This window comes from Hylobates moloch, unplaced genomic scaffold (assembly GCF_009828535.3).
Source record: "Hylobates moloch isolate HMO894 unplaced genomic scaffold, HMol_V3 SCAFFOLD_28, whole genome shotgun sequence".
NCBI lineage: Eukaryota > Metazoa > Chordata > Mammalia > Primates > Hylobatidae > Hylobates > Hylobates moloch.
In genome coordinates, this window is record NW_026652303.1 from 4,189,371 (window position 1) to 4,212,159 (window position 22,789).

Sequence of the window (22,789 nt, forward strand, 5' to 3'; positions counted from 1 at the left end):
AAAAGATCCTTGCTTAAAGATCAGGATTACTCAGGCCACCCCGTTTAGTAACTGCACAGAGTGTCTGTGAACTATGTAGGGTAAAAGCAGAAAAGATGCATTTTCCAGCAAAGGCCTCCTTTGTCTTGAATTAAGTGAATGAAACACTAGATCAAGATTGTGTCACTGAGCCAGGCACGGTGGCTCACGTCTGTAACCCCAGCACTTTGGGAGGCTGAGGTGGGCGGATAGCCTGAGGTCAGGAGTTCGAGACCAGCCTGGCCAACAAGGTGAAACCACGTCTCTACTAAAAATACAAAAACTAGCTGGGTGTGGTGGCATGCGCCTGTAATCCCAGCTACCCAGGAGGCTGTGGCAGGAGAATTGCTTGAATCCGGGAGGTGAAGGTTGCAGTGAGCCGAGATTGCGCTACTGCACTCCAGCCTGGATGACAGTGAGACTCCATCTCAGAAAAAAAAGACTGTCACTGGGTGATAGGTCAATCTGGATCAATACCAGTTCCATAGTAAACAGAAACAAGGAGAAGAAAAGTTGGAGAACAGTACCAACCCCAAAACAGTGTGCACACACAGATAATGCAAAACTATGTAGTCAAACAAATGTTATAAAATTCTGTATGTATATAGGTATGTTTAAAGGAGGTGATTATCAAGGTTGTTAGAGCTGTCTGAAGGCTGTTAAGCAATTTGAGTGGCAGATTCTGGAGAAACCTGCTTTCTTGGTAGGCTTTAATTTAAGCTCTCAAACCAGAGACTTTTCTCATCAGAAAGTTTTTTTATTTTTACTTTCAGGTGTCCTCCGAAAGTGCTCTCTACTTCTATCCAGGGTGTTACTTTATTGTTTGGAGGTTTTTTTTTTTTTGAGACGGAGTCTGTGTTGCCAGGCTGAAGTGCAGTGGTGCGAACTTGGCTCACTGCAACCACTGCCTCCCAGGTTCAAGCAATTCTCCTGCCTCAGCCTCCTGAGAAGCTAGGACTACAGGTGCATGCCACCACACCCAGCTAATTTTTGTATTTTTAATACAGACCATGTTGTTTCACCATGTTGGCCAGGATGGTCTTGATCTTTTGACCTTGTGATCCACCCGTCTCGGTCTTCCAAAGTGTTGGAATTTCAGGCGTGAGCCACCATGCCCAGCCTCAAGTTATTTCTACTTGTTATTATCTATTTACTGTGTTATCTTTCCCTATGGTTGCCTTTTTTTTTAAATTAATGGTTTTTTAGCTACATCCTCTCAAATTGAGGCACATGTGGCCCCCACAGTGTTGTACCATGGGCTCTAAGTGAAGCTACAAGATACACTTGAAATATCTTTTCAGAGGGTTTATTATGAAAATCTGGAAAGAAAGACATTATATCGTAGGGGTTAAGATCGTGGGCTTCGCTAACTTCCTAGTTAGAATTTTTTTTTTTCCTTTAGACAAAGTCTTGCTGTCGCCCAGGCTGGAGTGCAATGGCGTGATCTCGGCTCACTGCAACCTCTGCCTCCTGGGCTCAAGCGATTCTCCTGCCTCAGCCTCTCCAGCAGCTGGGATTACAGGCGTCTGCCACCACGCCCTGCTAATTTTTATATTTTTAGTAGAGATGGGGTTTCACCCTGTTGGCCAGGCTGGTCTTGAACTCCTGACCTTGTGATCCACCCATCTCGGCCTCCCAAAGTGCTGGGACTACAGGCGTGAGCCACCGTGCCCAGCCTCTAGTTAGAATTTTGACTCTGCCGCTTGTCCTTTGACAAGTTACTTAACCTACCTGTTCTTCAATGTTTTAATCTAAAAAATAATACTAGTGCAAGTAAAAGGGCCGTAAGGTTTGCCTTTTATGTTTAAGGAAGAGAGTAAGAAGGCCAGGAGGGCTGGAACACAGTGAGCAGGTGGTAAGCAAAAGGAAAAGAGCTGGGGGGAGAAGCTGCTCATCCTGTAGGGCTTCATAGCTTTTACTCTGAGTGCAACAGATAGTGATCATGTGCAGAGAAGTGATATGATCTGATGCATGTTTTTAACAGTATCTCCCTGGATGCTGAGTTGAAAGAAGACTGCAAGGAGGCAAGGACGAGAACAGGTAGGTCAGTGCAATAATCCATTCGAAAGGTGATGATTGTTGAGACCATAGTAGTGATGATGGGGGAAGTAAGAAGTCACAGGCCAGGTGTGGAGGTCATGCCTGTAATCCTAGCACTTTGGGAGACTGAGACAGGCAGATCTCTTGAGCCCAGGGGTTCAAGACCAGCCTGGGCAACATAGGGAGACCTTGTCTGCAAAAAAATACAAAAAGTTAGCTGGATGTGGTGGTGTGTACCTGTAGTCCAGTTACCAGGGAGGCTAAAGTGGGAGGATCACTTGAGCCCAGGAGGTTGAGGCTGAAGTGAGCCGTGAACATGCCACTGCACTCCAATTTGGACGAAAGAGCGAGACCCTGTCTCAAAAAAAAAAAAAAAAAAAAAAAAGGATAGGAGGAGGGGAATTGAAGATAGCAAATTTAAGAAACACTTTATTTTCACATTCTAGTTAAACATGAATATCTTTTTAATATCACTAAATATGAATGCCTACTTTACTTGAAAATTTCCCTTATCAAATTATCTTCATTAAAATTTGCTACTTAAGAATCAGCAACTATCCAACCATAGGAAACCTGATGTTTTGATGGAAGGACTGGAAGAGAAGATAACTTTGGGAGAAGAGGAGAAATAAGTTATAAGTGGAAAAAATAATAGTATATAACATTTATAAACTGCTGAAACTAAACAAAAATGTTTGTAGTTAATCACAGATATATGGAAAATAAAAGTTTTAACACAATTTCTAGGGCAATTGAAATCACTCATGCACCCCTAATATGCACACACACAGATACATGCACACGCACACCTAGGATTCACTTTCTTAAGTCTGGGCAGAGCCCTGGGTACTTTATTTTTGAGATAGGGGTCTCGATATGTTGCCCACGCTAGAGTGCAGTGGTGCCCTGCAACCTCAAACTTCTGGGCTCAAGCAGTCCTCCCACTTTAGCTTCTGAGAAGCTAGGACTACAGGCGGGTGCCACTGCGCCCAGCTGATTTTTTAAAGCTCCATGAAAAATAATGGAATTTGAAAGGACCACAACCCAGCTTGGATTAAGAATCACTAGTGTAGCTGTTTAAAACATAAAATAAGGCAAAGCAATTAGGACCCCCTAAGAGACTCAGCAGTAAAATCACTATACCAGAAATGTAAAAAAGGATGAGGATATTAGTGATAGTAGGGGCTGCATGCTGCCTGAGGGTGATGTTATAGTATTTTCCAACCTACAGCTGATACATGAAATGATTCACTGCAGATACATATATGACTAAGATATGCCCTTACTCTAAAAGACTCAGTTCATCTACAAACCCGCATAAATATTCAAGAAAATGAATAACCTCCACCTTCTTATCTAAATGAATTTATTTAACAGTCCTACCGAAAATTATATAACTTGAGGTTAGATAAAACATATGACAGAAATTTCTCTATTTGAATTAATACAGACATAATGTAGTATGCCAATATCAAATAGTCTATTTCAGAAAAGGATAATCAATTGAAATAGATTTGAAAGTAATGTCCTTATAATTCCATATAAAAAGAAATATATTAACCAACATTTAAGGGAGAATGAAGGGGACAAATATCAGGAACAAGATTCAAACTTCTCTTTGAGGTAAATTATTCTAATACTTACGCAGCAATAGACTTAATATAAAATAAGACTAAAATGTTGTATTAGAAAAATGAAGAATTTCCCCCCACCCCAGAGAAGGGTCTCACTCTGTTGCCCAGGCTGGGGCAGAGTGGTATGGTCATAGCTCACTGTAACCTTTGAACTCCTGGGCTCAAGCAATCCTCCTACCTCAGTCTACCGAGTAACTGGGACTACAGGTGTGTGCCACCATGCCTGCATAATTTCAAAACCTTTTGTAGAGACGGAGTCTCCCTATGTTGCCCCAGCTGGTCTCAAACTCCTGGGCTCAAATGATCCTCCCATCTTGGCCTCCCAAAGCACTGGAATTACAGGCGTGAGCCACCAATCCCGGCCAAGAATTACTTATTCTTCAAATATCTGGTCAAAGAAGGCAAATTTACCATATTAGTGAAGAGAGTCAACTAGTCGCTTATTAAAACGTATTTCTAGGAATTTTTATTTACAGAAAATTTAAAGAGAAAGTCAGCATCACCACAGGTATAAGATTAACTGAAAAGAAAGTGTTATAAACATTAACAAACCAACAAACCAGATCTGGTTACTCTGAAGAGGTGATAACCCAATTACTCAAACTTCCAGTTTTATAATAATGAAATAAAATTAAAATTAAAATGTATATATATAATACTCTCAAATGTTACAATAACATCATTTGGAGCAATATTTAAACAATGAAATAATAATGCTAACATCCATTTCTGTTGTGAAATCAAATGTACACCAACAAGCCCAGCATGGAAAACCATCCCACCTTTAGTATTCATATTACCTTGTGTGTAGGCAGCATCATCAGATCCCATACTCAGTTTCCGTGTTTCACTTATTCTATCCACATGTGCTAACGTAGGGTCCGTGAGGTGCTGAATATTCTCGGTTTCTACATAATGATCAGGATGATTTAGAAGATTTGTAAGTTCAAAGGTAGGGGACACCACCCCTGGTGAAACTGCAGGGGGCTTATTGGGAGAAACTGTAATTTTGAAAGTGTATTTCGTATTGGGCTGAGTGACTACCACTCGAGGAGAGGTTGCAGAGTTAGTGCCTATTGCTCGACTTTTGGGAGGATGGTGATGAATAAAGGCAGGACCCATGCTCACTTGCCCAGACATGTTCCTAGAGGCAGCAGATGCTCCAGAGTTTGTGGATATGAAGAGTGTGGGCTGATTCCGCATGACCTGTTCATCTCCTGTGGTGGCATTAGCTGAAATATAGACCTTAGGTTGACTACGGGACATCAGCTCATCCGTATTTGGGGGGCTGGCAGCTATGTAAACAGTGGGCTGATTTCTGTTTAAGGTCTGGCTGTTGACTGAAGAGGAAGTGCTGGCGGTTCGAGGTCCAGAAGAACGCAGTTTTGAAGAATTATTTCTTTGTGGGGGTTCAAGTTTGATTTCAATCTGGTTTTTTCGAGGTCCTGTTGAAATATTCTGAATGTTATATTGGCTATGGGCAGAAGACTGTGAGCTACCAGATGAATGAATGGTTGGTGGTTGTGAAGTAGTAGGTGAACTGATTGGCATGTAGACATGAGAGGTCTGGTGGCCTTGCTGATTTGGCTGTTGAGATGAGGTATGTGACAGAGGATTAGATGCAGGACAAGTAGTCCAGGGACCAGGCTGTGAAGGTTGATAAACTTGCTGAGGGTTCATGGGATTAAACTGAGATACCCAGCCAGAATGCTGTTGTGTCTGTCGAGTTGTACCACCAGGAGTTGTAATGTAAGGCCTAATATAGATAGAATTTCCCTGTGGACTGTTAAGTACAGGTGGAGGTACACCATGTATGTGCAAAGATGTAGGAGTATTACGACCAGTCTGGATATTTGGGGCTAAAGTTACCATAATGGGATTAAATCTGGGAGTTTGTTGAGAAAGGCTAGATGTTCCTTTGCTGCCTAAGTGAAATCCAAGATGTGGTGCTGAATTTGAAGCGCCAGAAGAACTGGACATTCCAAAAACATTAAAGCCTTGAGGAACTTGAGCTGGTGCTGTCTGTGGCTCCTGCTGAAATAGTTCACTATTGGACTGGCCACCTTGAAGTTGTCCATCACTAATGCTGTGCGTTAGAGTCCTACTTCCATTCATCCTACTTCCTTCTCTTCCATGGTGATAAATGTTCTGTGATTGCAAGTCCAAGTTGAGAGAAGTCATGTGATTGCGTAGACCAGAAATTCCAGAATCATCTGAAAAATTCAAGTCTCCTTCACCATAAAGATATCTTGTACTCTCCTGAGAGAGAACAGCACAGCAGGCATCCAGGTTATTATTATTCTATGAAAACAAAATAAATTGATTGATATTAACAATCAGAAGCTAATGCTTATATCTGCATCTCTACAAATACATGATTAACAAGTGACTGGCTAATACAATTATAACATATATTTGGATATTTAAATTTGAGAAGTATTTTTATGCAAATGATTGAATTAAAAATCCTCACTACTAATGTAATGGAAAAGCTCTCCCTGACTAACAAAGTGAATCAAATCATTGTTTCACTTTAGCAGCTACAATGGATAAAAGGAGTAAAATGGATTCAGACAGATATAGTAAAATTATAACCTAATTAAAAAGGCAATTTTAATGTTGAACAAAATATAATTATTCAAGTTTATAATTAAGTTTAATTAAGTATATAATACTGTACTAAACATTTTTTAAAAAGCTAAATGGAAAAATATTCTATCACTGTTTGATTGATATATAGCACAATGTATCAAGTGCTATACACATTTGTTTAAACTAATAAATGTTTAAAAAGTTACATTTGTAACATTTAAAGTTCTGAAATTCATGCCAGTCATCTCAATCCTTCACATGCTTCCTCTTAACTTGTGTAATCTCTCTCTCTCTCTCTCTCTCTCTGGAGGCTCAAGGTAGCCTCCAGAAGAACTAGTTCCTATCTCTGCCTTTAGATAACATCATAAAAATTTACTTCGGAGCGGGGGAAAAAAAAACCCTCAGATTGTTTTTAAAGAATTCTCAAAAGACACTGACTAACCAGTAGTCATAAATCATCCACAAAAATGTTTGCCAAACACATACTATATGCATAGCACTGTGAGCCTGTGGAAGAATCAAAGACATATAAAACCAAACTTTTCCCCTAGAAAGGGAGACAAACCACAGATTTCTGAAAAGGTAACATGAGTACATGCCAAATATTAAGTGGTAATGAAGTTCAACAGAGAATTAATATAGTAGACTACTGAAGAAAGGACTGGGTTAATAAGGAAGGTATGGCCTGATGGTTTTCATAGAATATGTAGAACTTGAACAACAACAACAACAACAACAACAACAATTCTTGGTGAAGACAATGGCACGAGTAAAGAAGAACATAAAGGTGAGAGTTAAGTAAAAGCATGTTCCAAACAAGATGGCTGGAACAGATCTGGCTGGAGCTAAAGATTTGTATTGAAAATATTGTTGAACAAATTGTTGCAAAAGCAGATTGGAATTAAATAACGAAGGAGTTTTGAAAAACGAGTCACGCTAGAGTTTGACTGTATTATAAGCAATGAGGAGAGCTACTGAAAGTGGATGAACAGAGAAGTAAAGACAAAGGGTATTCAGGGAAGAGAAGTCTATTGATACTTAAGATGAATAAAAAGATGAAAAACCTTTGGCAAGATGACCAGTTAGAAGGCATAAAGTAACGAGAGTTTGATAATGGAAATAAATTTTAAAATAATACAAATTGTTAACACAATTTGGCCACAAGAGAGAAATAATTCAAATAAGCCTGGAAGATTAAGAATCTGACAGAAAGGAGAGTTTTAGACTTAAGAAAGATGAATAACCAAGTTAAAATGTCCACAGGCAGTTTGATATGAGATAAAATCATATTAAGAAAGAAGTGGACTAAAAAGGCATCTTGATGCCTTGTTAAGGAAATGACAGTTCACATTGTTTCAACAGGTAATATAAAAGGATAGTGAGCAAGGTTTGACTTCCCCCTTCCTAAAACCAACAACTTAAATCTCTCATGGTAGAAAAATCCTTTTATCCTACTAATAACTCTGAATTGATACATATTAATTTTTCAAATAAACTTGAAAAACTGATCACAATCTTTATCAACGATTCCTATTATAATTAGATCTTATCTTTTGCCAAACCTGATTGGCGCTTTTTGCTTTAAGTTAAATTTATTGTCATTCCAAGTAAATTCTTCTTCCTTCTAAGCCAAAGCCCGGAGACTTTATCTTCCTCTCACCTCCTCTCTGTCATCATTCTGAATTTAAAATTTACATTCCCTACCAAATCCAATTCCACATTTCCTTTGTAAAAGCTTGATACTCATATTTAGCCTTCCTCTTTAATTCTCTTGAGTGCTCAAAAATTCCTTTAATCCTCTGTAATCTCTGTAATTATTCAATATGTTCATATTAAAAAGCAATATTCTAGATCAGCTATGCCATAATTTATGTGCACTCAAATTATTTACACTCTACAGACATTACTTTCTTAACAGCAAAACATAAAAGAACTTACAGGGGTTTTATAAGGTTACATTAGGACAAAAGGAAATGTACTTTTTATTAAAATTTTTATTTTAGAAAATTTATATATATACAAAAGAGAGAGGAAATATGATAAACTCCCACATACTTATCGCCCATCTTTGTTCGTCTGATGTATATGCCTCAGTTACTCCCCCTACCAAACCAGATGAGGTCTCAGACATTAACTCGTTTTCATTTGTAAATACTTCAATATGTACTGTAAGAGACAGGGACTTAAAAACATAACCACAATGCCATGATCATACCTTAAAATTATCAATAATTCTTAGCATCACCTAATATGCAAATAGCACTAAATTAAAGCATAAAAATGTCTTTGTACAGTTAGTTTAAATCAGGATCTAAATAAGGCCTACATATTTCATTTGGCTGATAAGCCTTTTAGGTTTCTTCTAATAAGCAGCCCCTCCCCTCTTTTAAAATTTTTTCTAGCCATTTGTTTGTTGAGAAAACTTGGTATTTGTGTAGTAGAATTTCCCCTATTCTGGACTGCACCCCGTGGTCAATCAATCTCCCCTGCATTTCATTGTAAACTAGTAGCTATATCTAGGGATGTGATCAAGTCCATGTTTGAATTTTTGGTGACCATCATAGACGTCCACTGTCAAATCATACAAGGAGACACAGCGATGTTTGCCTGTCTTTTTGTGATTTTAAAACTGACTGGTAGATTCAGATGTTGTCAGCTTGATCCAACTAATGATTTTTAGCAGCTATTGATGATCACTGCTTAGAAACACTATTTCATTAGGGGTGCTAAACAGTAATACTGGAATGTCCCAATTATAAGATTTTGGCCAGGTGCAGTGGCTCACACCTGTAATCCCAGCATTTTGGGAGGCCAAGGCGGGATGATCGCTGGGCCCAGGAGTTTGACACCAGTCTGGGCAACATAGTGAGACCCTGTCTCTAAAAAAAAAATCTTGTTTTTAATTAGCCAGGTATAGTAGTACACCTGCAGCCCCAGCTACTCAGAAGGCTTAAGTAGCAGGATCACTTGAACCCAGGAACTGCAGTGAGCCATGATCATCCCACTGCTGCATTCCAGCCTAGGTGAGAGCAAGACCCAGTCTCCAAAAAACATAAAAAGGATTTCATCTTCATTCTTAGCAGCAATTCTTCCTTGAACACTTGCTCTCTTCAACTATTTGGTTACATTCTGCACAGAAGAGGCAGGATAAAAAAATTCTTTTCACCAGTTTTCAGAATAATAAATTTGGTCCCTAGCAACCTCCAAAGGTGACTATGATTTATTTTTAGTATCATTATAAACTCATGTATCTTTAATATTTTGATGTGTTTCAATCAGTTTTGGTCATTATGTCCCCTCTTCAAGTTACTGGGAACAGCTTCAAGTTGGCTCCTCGGTATATGACATGAATCCAGTAGTTTTTCAAAGCTTCTCTGCTTTCTGGTATGACAAGATATTCCAGCTTATCATGTACATCTACTCCAGACTTGCAATCAGCCATTTCTCAAAGCAGCCCTGGTTACTTTTAGTGAGAAAGGGTAGAGGACTCTCTTGAAGTGTATCAAAAGGGGTGGGATGTGAGTTTTTAAAAGGTGGAAAATCGCTGCTTTTTGGTATACAGCCACAAATCTGCATTCTCCTCAAAGCTATAAAAACGTCCGAATCATGAATTCCAGTTCCTCTTTCATTTTTCTCCAAATTCCTGCACAGACACAGAAATTACAGATACCCTATGGCATTCATTCACTCCTTTAACCAACATTTACTGAGCATCCATTAGGCAAGGAGAAAGGAATATGATCGCTGATTGCAAGAATCTCACAGTCTAGTGGAGGAGAATAACGTGAACACAAATGAAATGCAGCATGGTAGGTGTTATCATAGAAATATGGATAAGGACAATGGGTGAAGGTCATCTGAGAAGGTTCTACTAAGTACATGGCACTTAAATATTAAGTGTTGCATATATTGAATGAACAATACTTAATGCAGTACTTTGAAAGGAAATACCAATTTTAAACTTAGATTCAATCGTCATGTTGAGAATTTAAAAACAGTAAAAAATTAAGTTAAAAAATCAAAGTGAAAACTACGCAATATTTTCATATTCTTCTAAGTTTTAAGATTTAATTACCAAATATAAAAATCAACTTTAAATTACACCTGCTGGCTATTAAGTTATCTTACAGAATTCACAGCAGAAGGAAAAGATATGAGTTCCAAAAAGAGGGAACTGTGCAACAGATAAGAGAACAACAGACGATAGACACTTTTGTTCTCTCCCTGACAAGCAAGATGTTTAAAAAGAACACGTACACAGAATTGGTAGCATGGCATGACCCTTTACTAATTTTAAAAAGTTCTGGGCCGGGCGCAGTGGCTCACGCCTGTAATCCTGGCACTTTGGGAGGCCGACGCGGGTGGATCACGAGATCAGGAGATCAAGACCATCTCGGCTAACATGGTGAAACTCCGTCTCTACTAAAAAAATACAAAAAATTAGCCGGGCGCGGTGACAGGCGCCTATAGTCCCAGCTACTTGGGAGGCTGAGGCAGGAGAATGGCGTCAACCCGGGAGGCAGAGCTGGCAGTGAGCCGAGATCCCGCCACTGCAGTCTGGCCTGGGCGAAAGAGCGAGACTCTGTCTCAAAAAACAAACAAACAAAAAAACGAACAAAACAAAACAAAAAAAAGTTCTGAACCAGTATACTGTAGGAAGGATCTGTTGAAAGTACAGAAACCCACCCAACTGAGAAACGAAGAGCAGCCCCAAAAGAGACGCTGTCATTTAGAGGTAGCTTAATTTGCCCGTTTAAAAATACTGCTCTAAATTTGGGAAAACTTGCACCCCACTTGAAACCACAGAGGAAGGAGCTCTTCCTATTCCTTTCTTGTCAGATTTCTTGTTATATCAGCTAAAAAGCACATTACCTGGATACCCTAAATTATTATCAACTCACTTTTAAAAAGTGTGGTCTGTTTCAGGCAAGCAAAATATTTCATTTTAGTTAATACCAGGTGTTGGAAAGCATGCTAAGTAGAGGAGTTTGCTTTTGTAAAGCCAGATTAACATAGGGAAGGTGATATTACTAGATGCCCAAAGGAAATGGAAAACCATTCATTTTTAAATTTTGGGTTAAAGCTCAATTATTTTATTTTTAAACAGGTAATTTATTGACACAGATTAAAACAATAAAAAAAGATACCTGTTGAGAAGTCTGAGTCCTAACTCTGTTCCATCAGGCCTGTTCCCTCTAGCCTACTATGGATAACCATCTTTTATTAATTTTGTTTTTAATTCTTCCAGTATTTCTTTATGCAAACAGGGACAAATAACATGGATGCGTAGATATTTATTTGCTTTGCTCTGTCTATATACTCTGCACTGCATCTTGTTTTTCTTAACACATACTGGAGATTATACTTTAAGAGTACATTAGAGTGCTCTATTTTTTTTGAAAATATTTTAAAGTAATTCTACAAAAGGCTCTATGTTTTACTCCCAGTTAGAGTATTTCAAAATCTCTATATCTGTACTATATGTAGGGAAATGCTCTGGACAGTTCTTTCAATACGAAGTCGACAGAAATTTATCAAAGAACTTACAGTATCTTTCTGTTAGTTTTTTAATAACCTACTGAACAGCATAGCTTTATTTTACCACAAAATTCTCTTTTATTTGAAAAGTTAGGGAGAAGTTACTTGAGATTATTTTTCCCCACTATCTCTGCTCCTTTCCCACACTTTAACTTCTGACTCCATCTTTATTACATGTTTTTATTCTCTCATTTTTTTCACATTCTATATTAACAAATGTAAACTACTAATTCATTTACCAAATATACCTTATGGGTCTTCTGCTGTTGTTATTCCTTTTAGTATTGGCTGCTAACATTTATTGAATACTCATTATGAATCAGTTACCCTATTGCTTGTTTTATCTACATTGTCAAATTTAACTCTCTGTGTAGTTTTTTTATTCCCACTGTACAGTGGAGGAAATGAAGGTCAGAAAATGAGGGTCAGAGAAGTCAATTAAGTTACTGCTAGTAACTGCCAAAACTTGAACTCAGTTTGGTTTATCACCAAAAGATATGCTCTTAACCATTATACTATAAGAAAAGGCATTGCTGGTGGGAGAATTCCATGCAGCTCAGGATGACTAGAGCATAGGGTATGAACAGGAAGGACCAGACAAAGATCAGGGTGTAGAAACAGCCAGGATTCCAGATCACAGACCTTGTATGCCCTAGTCAAGCTATATGAGCTTCATTCAGAAGGGCACAGGGAACAATCAACAGGTTTTAAGTGTGTGAACAGCTCTGCACTCTGGCAGAAGAGGATAGATTGGAGAGACCAAAACTGGGTTAGGTAAAGGCAGGTAGACCAATTAAAAGGTGATAATGGTGATAAGGGTGTGAACAAAATGTAGTCATTATTATAAATTATAGATTTGATAAAAATTTCATATAATTTCAAACTTTAAAAATCACTTCAAGAGTAAGTATGCTTGACTGAGCCCCAGACACTTTTTTTTTTGTTTTGTTTTGAGATAGGGTCTCTCCTGTTTCCCAGGCTGGAGTGCAGTGGCGCGATCCCAGCTCACTGCAAACTCTGCCTCCTGGGTTCAAGCAATTCTTGTGCTTCAGTCTCCGGAGTAGCTGGGACCACAGGTGTGGGCCGCCACACCTGGCTAATTTGGGTATTTTCAGTAGAGACAGGGTTTTGCCATGTTGGCCAGGCTGCTCTTGAACTCCTGGCCTTAAGCAATCTACCCGCCTCAACCTCCCAAAGTGCTGGGATTATAGGAGTGAGCCACAGCACATGGCCCCAAATACATTTCTGATACAAAGATTTCCAGTTTAATAAAATAGGAAGGCACAACTATCACTCAATATTTGGAATTGTGAATTTCTAAAATTGTGTATACTAAGAACAATGTACAAATTAGAGGATTAGTGATACTAATTGGAAAACTTACAAATTAAATTTAAAAATATAAGAACAGACTTTTTCCCCCCCTTTGGGATTGGGACCTTAGGCATTGTCTAGTCAAACTCTTATTTTACAACTTAAAAAAACCTAAAGCACAGAGGGTATATTCTTTATGAGATATGATTGGGGTGCCCATTTAGGATTATAACCCAAGTTTCCTGACTCCTTAATCATTTTTCTCACTTCCATACTAAGATCTGAAATTAGCTCTCCTGGCAGAACAGGTGGGAGAAAAGTTAAGAAAGCTCATATCTAGTAAGTACAGATATTATCAATGCTTTATATTCAGATCTCATTTAACTCACACATCTACTCTACAAGTCAAGTATTATCCATACTACAGATGGGTACAGAAAGCTCCATCTTGCTAAAGGCCACATGACTATCAGACACCAAAGCTTATCTCTTTTCATCATAATACGCTAACACCAACAAGAAGATAACCTAAAAGAGTTTTTCTTCCAATGTTTAAAAAAATACCAGGTTTGTATTAACAAATTCAGAAATCATCGAACACTGACCTGTAACATGCACCTGGATACAACAACTTCAGGTACTTCAGGGAATTTTTGTCGCAGGTCATGTAAAACCTGAAAATCAATTTGGTGGCTTCCTTGGGCCATTCGTATATTGCCTGATCAGGACTATTTGTACAGTAGGCAATTCTAGGCCTTAGTGGAAATAGTACTCATCTCTTCTGTCCAAGCATTTTCTGTGAAAGAAAGAAAAAAAATTTTAATGAGAACTGATTATAGAAGGAATATTGTTGTGGATTTAAAATTTCAGTACAAAAGAATATGTGCTTTAGCACTTAACATTATAAACTATAAAAATATTTAGACCTAAAATGCTTTCCATATAGTTATACTATCTTTTTAGTATAAACTCTGATGGTAAACTTTTATATTGTCTAACTCCTATGTATTTATATGCTCTATAATGGCTGAGCCAAAAAGCATTCAAGTAAGAAATTACTGTCAAAGTTGTCTTCCCGGATTCTTTTAAAAAGGGAGAAGAAATAGTATCACTGATTTTTTTTCTTAATGATTACCCCAAGGTGAGTAATCTAAATTCTTAAAGTTTGGATAGTGAAAAAATTTGGTACTACAAATGACTCTGTTTTGTCTAAAACTTAATGATTCAAAACCCAATGCATTCAATATTTTGCTTTATCTTTCAAATATACTTAATCCTTAAATGCACAATCAATTCATTCTCAGGAGCTGAGTAGCATTTTATTCCCTCTGCTTCTATTAAATCAGTATTTTTAAAATACTAGTATTTCCCAAGGGGTTTGATTTAATTGGCTGAGGAGTGAGCAGCCTGGGCATATGGAGTTTTATAAGATCCCAAGGTGATTCTAATGTGTGGTCGAAGTTGAAAACTACCCACCTTATTTTTATTCCTATTGTTTCTAATGTAAACCATGTTTAATGTTGAAAAATCTTTTGGGGATATAAATAGGAGATAAGTACATCAGCCTAAATAAAATATTAAGACATTTAAAATCATGCTATTTGAAAATACCTTTCATTAGGACAAATTTCATAAGAAGACAATCTCTTTAAAACTAATTTCTTATCTGCGGTATTTCTCTTTTTAACCTCGTTAACATAAGCCTAAAAATACAGGTCTATATATTCCATGAATGCAGAAATTTGGTCTCTTTTATTATTGTGTATCTAGCGTTTTATAAACAGTCTTCAGCATAACAGTAGATATTTAAAATAGTTTTGAGATTTATAGAACTCCTCAGTGCTCAATAAAATAAGTGCTCACTTATATAGTAATAAGCCTTTTAGTTTTTTATCATCACTTGATTAAATTGTACTTAATTATTTTGTTTATGTGGCTTTAGCTTAGCTACATCTCATGGATAAAATTACTGCCACATCAAGTTATTTGCATTGTAGATTTTCCAAAAGTATTTCTATGTAAATACACACACACACAAATTTTCGCATTCAAAAGTAGTGTTTCTATAAATGGGTTGCAGGAGAGAAAGTACTAGAAATTAGTAAAGGACATTTTAAATAACTTAAGTGGCGATAATCATGCTATAGAACTGCTCATTTTAAGGAAGTCTTCCTTGACTCCTATCAGCTCATTTCTCCCCCTTCCCCCAATTTTGGGCTAAAACTCCTGGAAAGGGTTGTTTATATGTAAGTGTCTTCACTGCCTCCCTCCTTTCTAATCTCTTTTAACCTACCCCAGTCAGGTTTTCATAGTTTTTCTCCACTGAAACTACACTTATCAAAGCCACTATACACTTTCAGTTTAAGAAACCCAGTGGTGAGTTCTCAGTCCTCAACTTACTAGATCTCTCTGTAGCTCAGGACCCATTCAACCACTACTCCCTCATTCTTTAAACAATTTCTTCATGTGGCTTCTGAGGTTTATACTCCTCTGGCTTTCCTTCTACTTACTGGCAGATTCTTCTCAGTTTACTTTGCTGGATCCTTTTCCTTTTCTGGACATCTGAATGTTGGTGGCTGGTAGAGTTCAGATCTATGGTTTCCTTTCAACTATATCTACATTCGTCTTCAAGGTAATTTCATTCAAATGTATTGCTTTAAATAATATCTATATAGTGGTGCTTGGCAAATTATTATCTCCAACTCCAATCTCTTCCTTGAGACTAACATATCCAACTGGCTGACATCTCCTTTTGTGTATCAACTTATTTCAAGCTCAGTATGTCCAAAATCAAACTCTTAATTCCTCCCCCATCCAAATCAATCCTTTCCCAGTCTTTTCCATGTCAGTAAATGGTACCACCATTCATCCAGTTGTTCTTTCTCTCATCCCACATCTAATCTACCATCAAGACTTCTTGGCTTATATATAAAAAGCATTCTGAATCTAACCAATTTTTCCCACTTGTTACTGCTCTTGTCCAAGCCACCATCATAATTCATCTAGACTACTACTGCAAAGGCCTCAATAGGTCTCCCCACCTTCATTCTTTTTGCCAACATACCACTTCTTCCCGTCCCCAGTATTTTCTTTACTGAGCAGCGTGATCTTTGTGAAAAGTAAATCAGAGTCCTCACTTTCCCTGTTCAAAATGCAACGTAACAAAGCCTCTGACTATCTACCACCCCTCTAACTTCATCTTCTACCCTCTCCTTGTTCCCTCAATTCAAAATGGCAGTCTGGTGATTTCTCAAAGAAGCCACTCTTGTTCTTCCCTTAGGACTATCCAATTTGCTGCTCCTTTACTACTGGAATAGTTTTCCCTTAGATCCACCTGCATGGTTCCCTTCTCTTACATCATTAAGAATGTTGATCAAATGTCACTTCTTCAGAGACAGTTTCCCTGACCAATCCCTCTATCTAAATAATGCCATAACTCTTCCCCATCTCCCACCATTGCACCCTCATACTGCTTTTACTTCATAACATGTATCAACACCTGAGATACATTTTATTATCTCTCCATCCCCAAAACATTAGCCCCACGGGATCAAGGACTCTGAAGTTCACGGTTCTATCTCCAGGATCTAGATCATTCCTGGCTCACAGAAGATGCAACACATTTGTTGAATAAAGTGAATATTTTATTATAAGGTTTCTTTATAGTTTCCTTCTACAAGGCTTCCAAAACATATTTCAAATGATCTAGATTTGAAAAAAAATAATTTATACACAATTTGAGGGAGAGGCAAATAGTCTGATTGAGACACATTTTTATTATTTAAAGGAGGATGAACCATGAAAACAAATTTCAACATATTTCATTCTTAAAACAGATACTGAAATCTCTCACCATACTTGCCTGCTTTTCTAATAAAGACTATCACCTACACAAATGATAACATTCTTCAATTGTACAATTTTATTTTATGGGTTCTACTTCCTGTAATGGCTGAGTAACGCCTACCAGACCAAATCTTTCATGAATAACAACTATAAACAGTAGAAATGCATAAAAAACTACCTGAAGGCAGAAACAAATTGGGGGAAGGAAGAAAAAGGGGTCAGCACTTGGAAGAAGGAAACAGCAAGGGTAACTTCCCATTTTTTAATGGCTTTTACTCAGAGAGCAGGTCCCAGTTAGTTTGGGTAGCTAAAACTCAGATAAAAAACCTGCAGTCTTACTTGCTTGAGGAACCAAAGGACAGATGATGGCATGATCACAACAGCTGAAAGCTTAGTGAGTAAATCACAGGAAGGAGAGAACCACAGAGAGGAAGCCCTAAATTCTGTGTATAAACTCTGTATTTATCTTTGATCTCGGAACTATACATATGTGCGACAGATTCCATTCAAGCAGCAAGGCTAAGGTTAAAATAACTGAACTGAGATTTCAGAGCTTATACTTTAAGTGTAGTCAAGTTATCTGGCTTGAAACAGATAACGAACCAAACATCAATACTCACTGGAGCAATATAGAATCCAGAGTCTCCACATGGCATTCATAATGTCCTAAATAAAATCCAAAATTGTTACACATAAACAGAAAAAAACTGACCCATACTCAAGAGAAAAGGCAACCAATGGAGACCAAGCCCAAGATGAGCCAGCTGCTAGAATTAGCACATAAGTATTTTAAAGCAGCTATTTTAACTATGCTGAAGGATTTAAGTGCAAATATGCTTGGAACTCTCAGCAAAGAAATGGAAATTATACATATATAAAGCAAATAAAAATTTAAGAACTAAAAAATAAAATATCTGAAAAAAATTCACTGGGCAGACTTAACTGTGGATAGGAAATGACAGAGTCAGTGAACTTGAAGACACAGCAATAGAAATTATCCAATCTGAAGGATGAATAGAAAAGTGACTGTGGGCAAGGGGGAGGAGAGAAATAGAACCTTAGGGACCTGTGGCAAGGTATCATAACATACTTGTAACTGGAGATTCAGAAGGAAAGGGGAGAAAGAATGAGGTAGAAAAAATATCTGAAGAAATTATGGCTAAAAATTTTGTTAGTAAAATATATAAATTTACAGATTTAAAATATCAGCAAATCCTGAATAGAAAGAAACAGACGATACATAGGCACGAGTTAGTCAAACTGCTGAAAACCAAAAAGAAAATCTTGAAAACAGCCAAAGTGAATATTTTATTATAAGGTTTCTTTATAGTTTCCTTCTATAAGGCTTCCAAAACATATTTCAAATGATCTAGATTTGAAAAAAAATAATTTATACACAATTTGAGGGCGAGGCAAATAGTCTGATGGAGACACATTTTTATTATTTAAAGGAGGATGAACAATAAGAATGACAATAATTTAAATGATGACTTCTCATCAGAAACAATGGAGGCATCAGAGGATAGTGAAATGACATAAGTGCTGAAAGATGAAAAAACCAAACTGTCAATCAACCCACATACTATATCCAGCAAAAGTAAACTTTAAGAGTGAAAGCAATATAACTATTTGAAAATGTAGCCTTTGTAGAGCAGTAAGTCATTTGTAAGCACAACCCAAACATATTACTGAAACAACTGGTATTTACTTAATTTCAAAACAAAAACCAAGAAATATCTTGTAAATTTACTCTGTAAAATTATTTCTCATAATAAACAGAGACACATTTCCTATGGTAAGATGCAAAATAAACCCTCTCCTGAGAAAAATAATAAAGAAATCATACTTTATGAAATGTTTGAAGCAATAGGTATAAAGTTCTGGCATCTAAACTTCCACCAGCTAAAATGATCTAGGAGGGTTAATTCCTTCTAAATAGTAGCAGAGTATATACAGTACCACAAAACATAAGTAAACATATTGGAAAGGTTTATAAAATGTGCCATATTCTTTCCTTTCTTAAAGATTATGTAAACAATTTTTGATTTCTTAGTAACTATTACAGTGAAGAGTACTAGGCACTGGTTAATGGCTCACTCAGACTGCAAGTTATGCTTCATATTCAGTGCAGTTTACCATAGTGGATGTTTCTAGGACTATAAGAGTATACAAAAGCTAACTGTTTAACACGAGACCACATCTCCAGATTAAAAAAACAAACAAAAACAAAGAATGTAACTGGATATATAGGTCTTATGAAAATTTGGGCATTTATGAGGCAACTAGATAAGAGTATTTAAAACTGGGACTATCATCATCTATTTATCTACCAACCATACATTTAATGAGTGCCTAGTATGCAGGAGATACCATGCTGGAGATAGTACAAGTATTAGAGTCAATGTTTTTGCCCTGCAGATCACAGAAACTGCTAGGTTCACAATGGTCAACATTCTTTCTATCCTCAAAAAATACACATTTATAATTTAGATAACTATTTTAACTTGCTCATTATTTTATCTTCTGTCTGCTTTCTTCTGCACTGGGTCTGCTGTCTGCCATCTCTCTTGTGGCTATCACAGCCACTGTTTTTATCTCTTTCACATCATTCCAAAGCAGAGCATGGGAGCATGGAACATTAGAAAAAACTGTAGAGAGGAAAGATCAAGCAAAATAGGTAGGGCCCAAATCATGAAGTGCCTTATAGCCCATTAAAATTTGGGGATTTTATCTTAAGAACAATGGGAAGCCACTGAAGGATTTAAAGCTCAGAGGTAGGAAAGGTGACATGATCAAGAAATCATGTGTGCATAAAAAACGGCTATTGTAAGGAAAAAGGGTAAAAGAATATATGAGAAGACCAGTCAGAAAACCACTGCTGTAGTTCAGCCAGGAAATGGTAATAGCCTGTACGGTGAATAGCAATGGAGACTAGGTAGAGAGAAGTGGAAGACCTTAAGGGATATTTAGGAAGTAAAAATGTATAGAAATTTGGTGATGGATTAGAAATTGGGGCAAAAGCGAAGGAGGTGTCAAAGTTGATTTCTGATTTGCTCAACTGGATAGTGGTCTCATCTCTGAATTAGGAAACAATGGGAAAAGTCAAAGAGTAGAAACAAAGAGAAGGATGACAGGTTTGTTTCTGAACCTGTGGAATCTAGGGTACCTTTAAAACATCCAAATAGAGATATCATACAGGGAGTTGTGATATATGGGTCTAGCGCTCAAAGGACAGATCTGAACTGCAGAGAAAAATGTGAGAGGCATCTGTGGTACTGGCATTAATTAAAACCTGAGTGTGAATGAGATAATCCTACCATATAATTTAAATATATCATTAGTTATATTATGGATAAAATATTATATAGTAATTATTTTTTCACAATGGTCAACATTCTTTCTATCCTCAAAAAAACTGAAGAGCATGTTTAAAGATGGATTTTCAAACATCTTAACGAATTTTTTGTTCAGAAAATATTTTACTGTGGCATTATCCTGTAATGAAACTTTAAAAAATGTTTAAGAAAGAAAACATGTAAACAGTTTAAAAAGCCAGCAAGTGCTATGAAGCTCATTAGGGAAACTTTCCCTGCCTCATGGCTCTACATCTTTGAGTCCTACTCTGTAGAGGTAACCATGGTCAAGACTGAGCTGTTTTTCCACATTCCTACCTATTGTTGGAGGTGGGGCCTGGTGGTGAATGAATCATGGGGGCAAATTTCTCATAAATGGTTTAGTGCCATTTATGAGAAAATAAAGATTTAGCTTTAGAACTCAGTGCCTACCCCATATATATATATACCATACTTCTCCACTGCTATACTCCTCTGCCCAGTTACTTATTTTACAATTTTTGTTTAATCAATATTCAATGTTTATATTACATCTCCCCCCTATAAATACTGTTAGCCTAGATACTTAGTCAATAACGAGGGATGGACTAAATCTCCAAGGTTCCTTCCTGTAGTGGTATTTAGGGAAGAAAAGTATAATTTTAATTAAAAAAACTGTAGAATATTAATCATATGTGACCAAAGCCGGTATTCAACCAAGTCTGATAAAATAACAAAGCTCTTGCAATTCTAACACTAGGGAAAATGGGGAGAAATGGGAGGGAGGGGACAAGGGAGAAACATTACTATTGTGCTTAAGTTGTAGATTTAGATTAGATGAATTATTTTCTAGAAAACAAGCTGCCTTGATATTAAAAACAAAACAAAACCTCAAAACAATGACTATAAAAATATGGCAAAGTCTGTCAAAGATTGAAGTTAACTGCTCTTGACTAGTCTCCCCTTCCCCAGTACACCAAGCCAGATGGAATAGTTTTCTAAAACTTTCCAAAAAAAGGTAATTTTTGTGTAATTTAAATTGCTCCAAAGTCCAGACAAATTTCAGTTTTCAATTTACTTTAAAAGGTTATAATATAGTTTGGGTATTATCTCCTTTAAATCTCATTCTGAACTGTGATCCCCAGTGTTGGAGGTGGGGCCTGATGGTGAATGAATCATGGAGGCGGATTTCTCGTAAGTGGTTTAGTGCCATCCCCTTAGCACTGTCCTCACGATAGTGAGTTCTTGTGAGACATGGCTCTTCAAAAGTGTGTGGCACCTCCTGTCTCTTGCACCCGCTCTATGTGATATCCAGGTTCCCCCGTTGCCTTCTGCCATAGCTGTAAGCTTCCTGAGGTCCCGCCAGAAGCGAAGCAGATGCCCAGCACCATGCTTCCTATACAGCCTGCAGAACCATGAGCTGATTAAACCTCTTTTCTTTCTGAATTACCTAATCTCGGGTATGTCTTTACAGCAATGCAAGAATGGTCTAACACAGAAAACTGGTACTCGGAATGGGGCACTACTATAACGATACTTGAAAATGTGGAAGCAACTTGGGAACTGGGTAACAGGCAGAGGTTAGAAGAGTTTGCAGGACTCAGAGGAAGACAGGAAAATGAGGGAAAATCTGAAAATTCTTAGAGACTGGTTAAATGGTTATAATCAAAATCTTGATAGTGATATGGACAGGGAAGGCCAAGGTGATAAAAACTAAGATGGAAATGAAGAACTTATAGGAACCAGAGCAAAGTCAACCTTGTCATGCCTTAGCAAAGAGCTTGGCTGTATTGTGTTCATGCCCTAGGGATCTGTGGAAGTTTCAACTTAAGAGTGATGATTTAGGGCATCTGACAGAAGAAATTTCTGATGTGGCCTGGATGTTTCTAACAACCTATACTCAGATGTTGGAGCAAAGAAATGACTTAATGTTGGAAGTTATATTTAAAGGGGAAGTAGAACTATAAAAGTTTGGAAAACATGCAGTCTGGCCATGTGGCAGAGAAAGAAAAGGCTTTTTCGGGACAGGAATTCAAGCAGGCTGTGGACTAACCACTTGCTAGAGATTGGCCCAACTGAAAAGGAGCCAAGTGCGAACAGCCAAGACAATGGGAAAAAGGCCTCGAAGGTATTTCAGAGATTTTTGCAGCAGCCCCTCCCATCACAGGCTCAGAAACCAGGAGGAAATAATGGTTCAGGTGGCCAGGCCCAGCCCTGCACAGCTCAGGACACTGCTCCCTGAATCCAGGCCGCTCCAGCTGTGGCTCAAAGGGCCCCAAGAACAACTTGGGCTGCTGCTGCTTTGGAGAATGTATGCCACCTTAAACCTTGGCAGCGTCTATGGTGTTAAGCCTACAGGTGTGCACAGTGCAAGAGTGAAGGAGGCTTGGCAGCCTCCACCTAGATTTCAGAGGAAGTATGAGAAAGTCTGGGTGGCCAGGTAGAAGCCTGCAGCAGGGCAGGGCCCTCACAAAA

The 22,789-nt window shown here is 37.7% G+C and overlaps 1 protein-coding gene across 5 annotated transcripts in view; it reads right to left on the reverse strand.

Annotated features, from left to right (window-relative positions):
- The window catches only part of LOC116463159 (TGF-beta-activated kinase 1 and MAP3K7-binding protein 2), a 93,572-nt gene that overhangs the window by 27,367 nt on the left and 43,416 nt on the right, over positions 1 to 22,789 (reverse strand). For 2 of the 5 annotated variants that reach the window (XM_058434483.1, XM_058434484.1), the window contains exons 2-3: positions 13,742 to 13,932; positions 4,493 to 5,993 (exon numbers count right to left, since the gene is read on the reverse strand). In XM_058434483.1, the coding sequence (XP_058290466.1) occupies positions 4,493 to 5,993; positions 13,742 to 13,843 (1,603 nt within the window). In that variant the 5' untranslated portion in view covers positions 13,844 to 13,932. Of the gene's footprint in view, positions 1 to 4,492; positions 5,994 to 8,339; positions 8,359 to 13,741; positions 13,933 to 15,646; positions 15,816 to 17,602; positions 17,630 to 22,789 lie in introns of those variants that run through there. The other 3 variants (XM_032146129.2, XM_032146128.2, XM_032146130.2) reach the window with 3 other exon arrangements.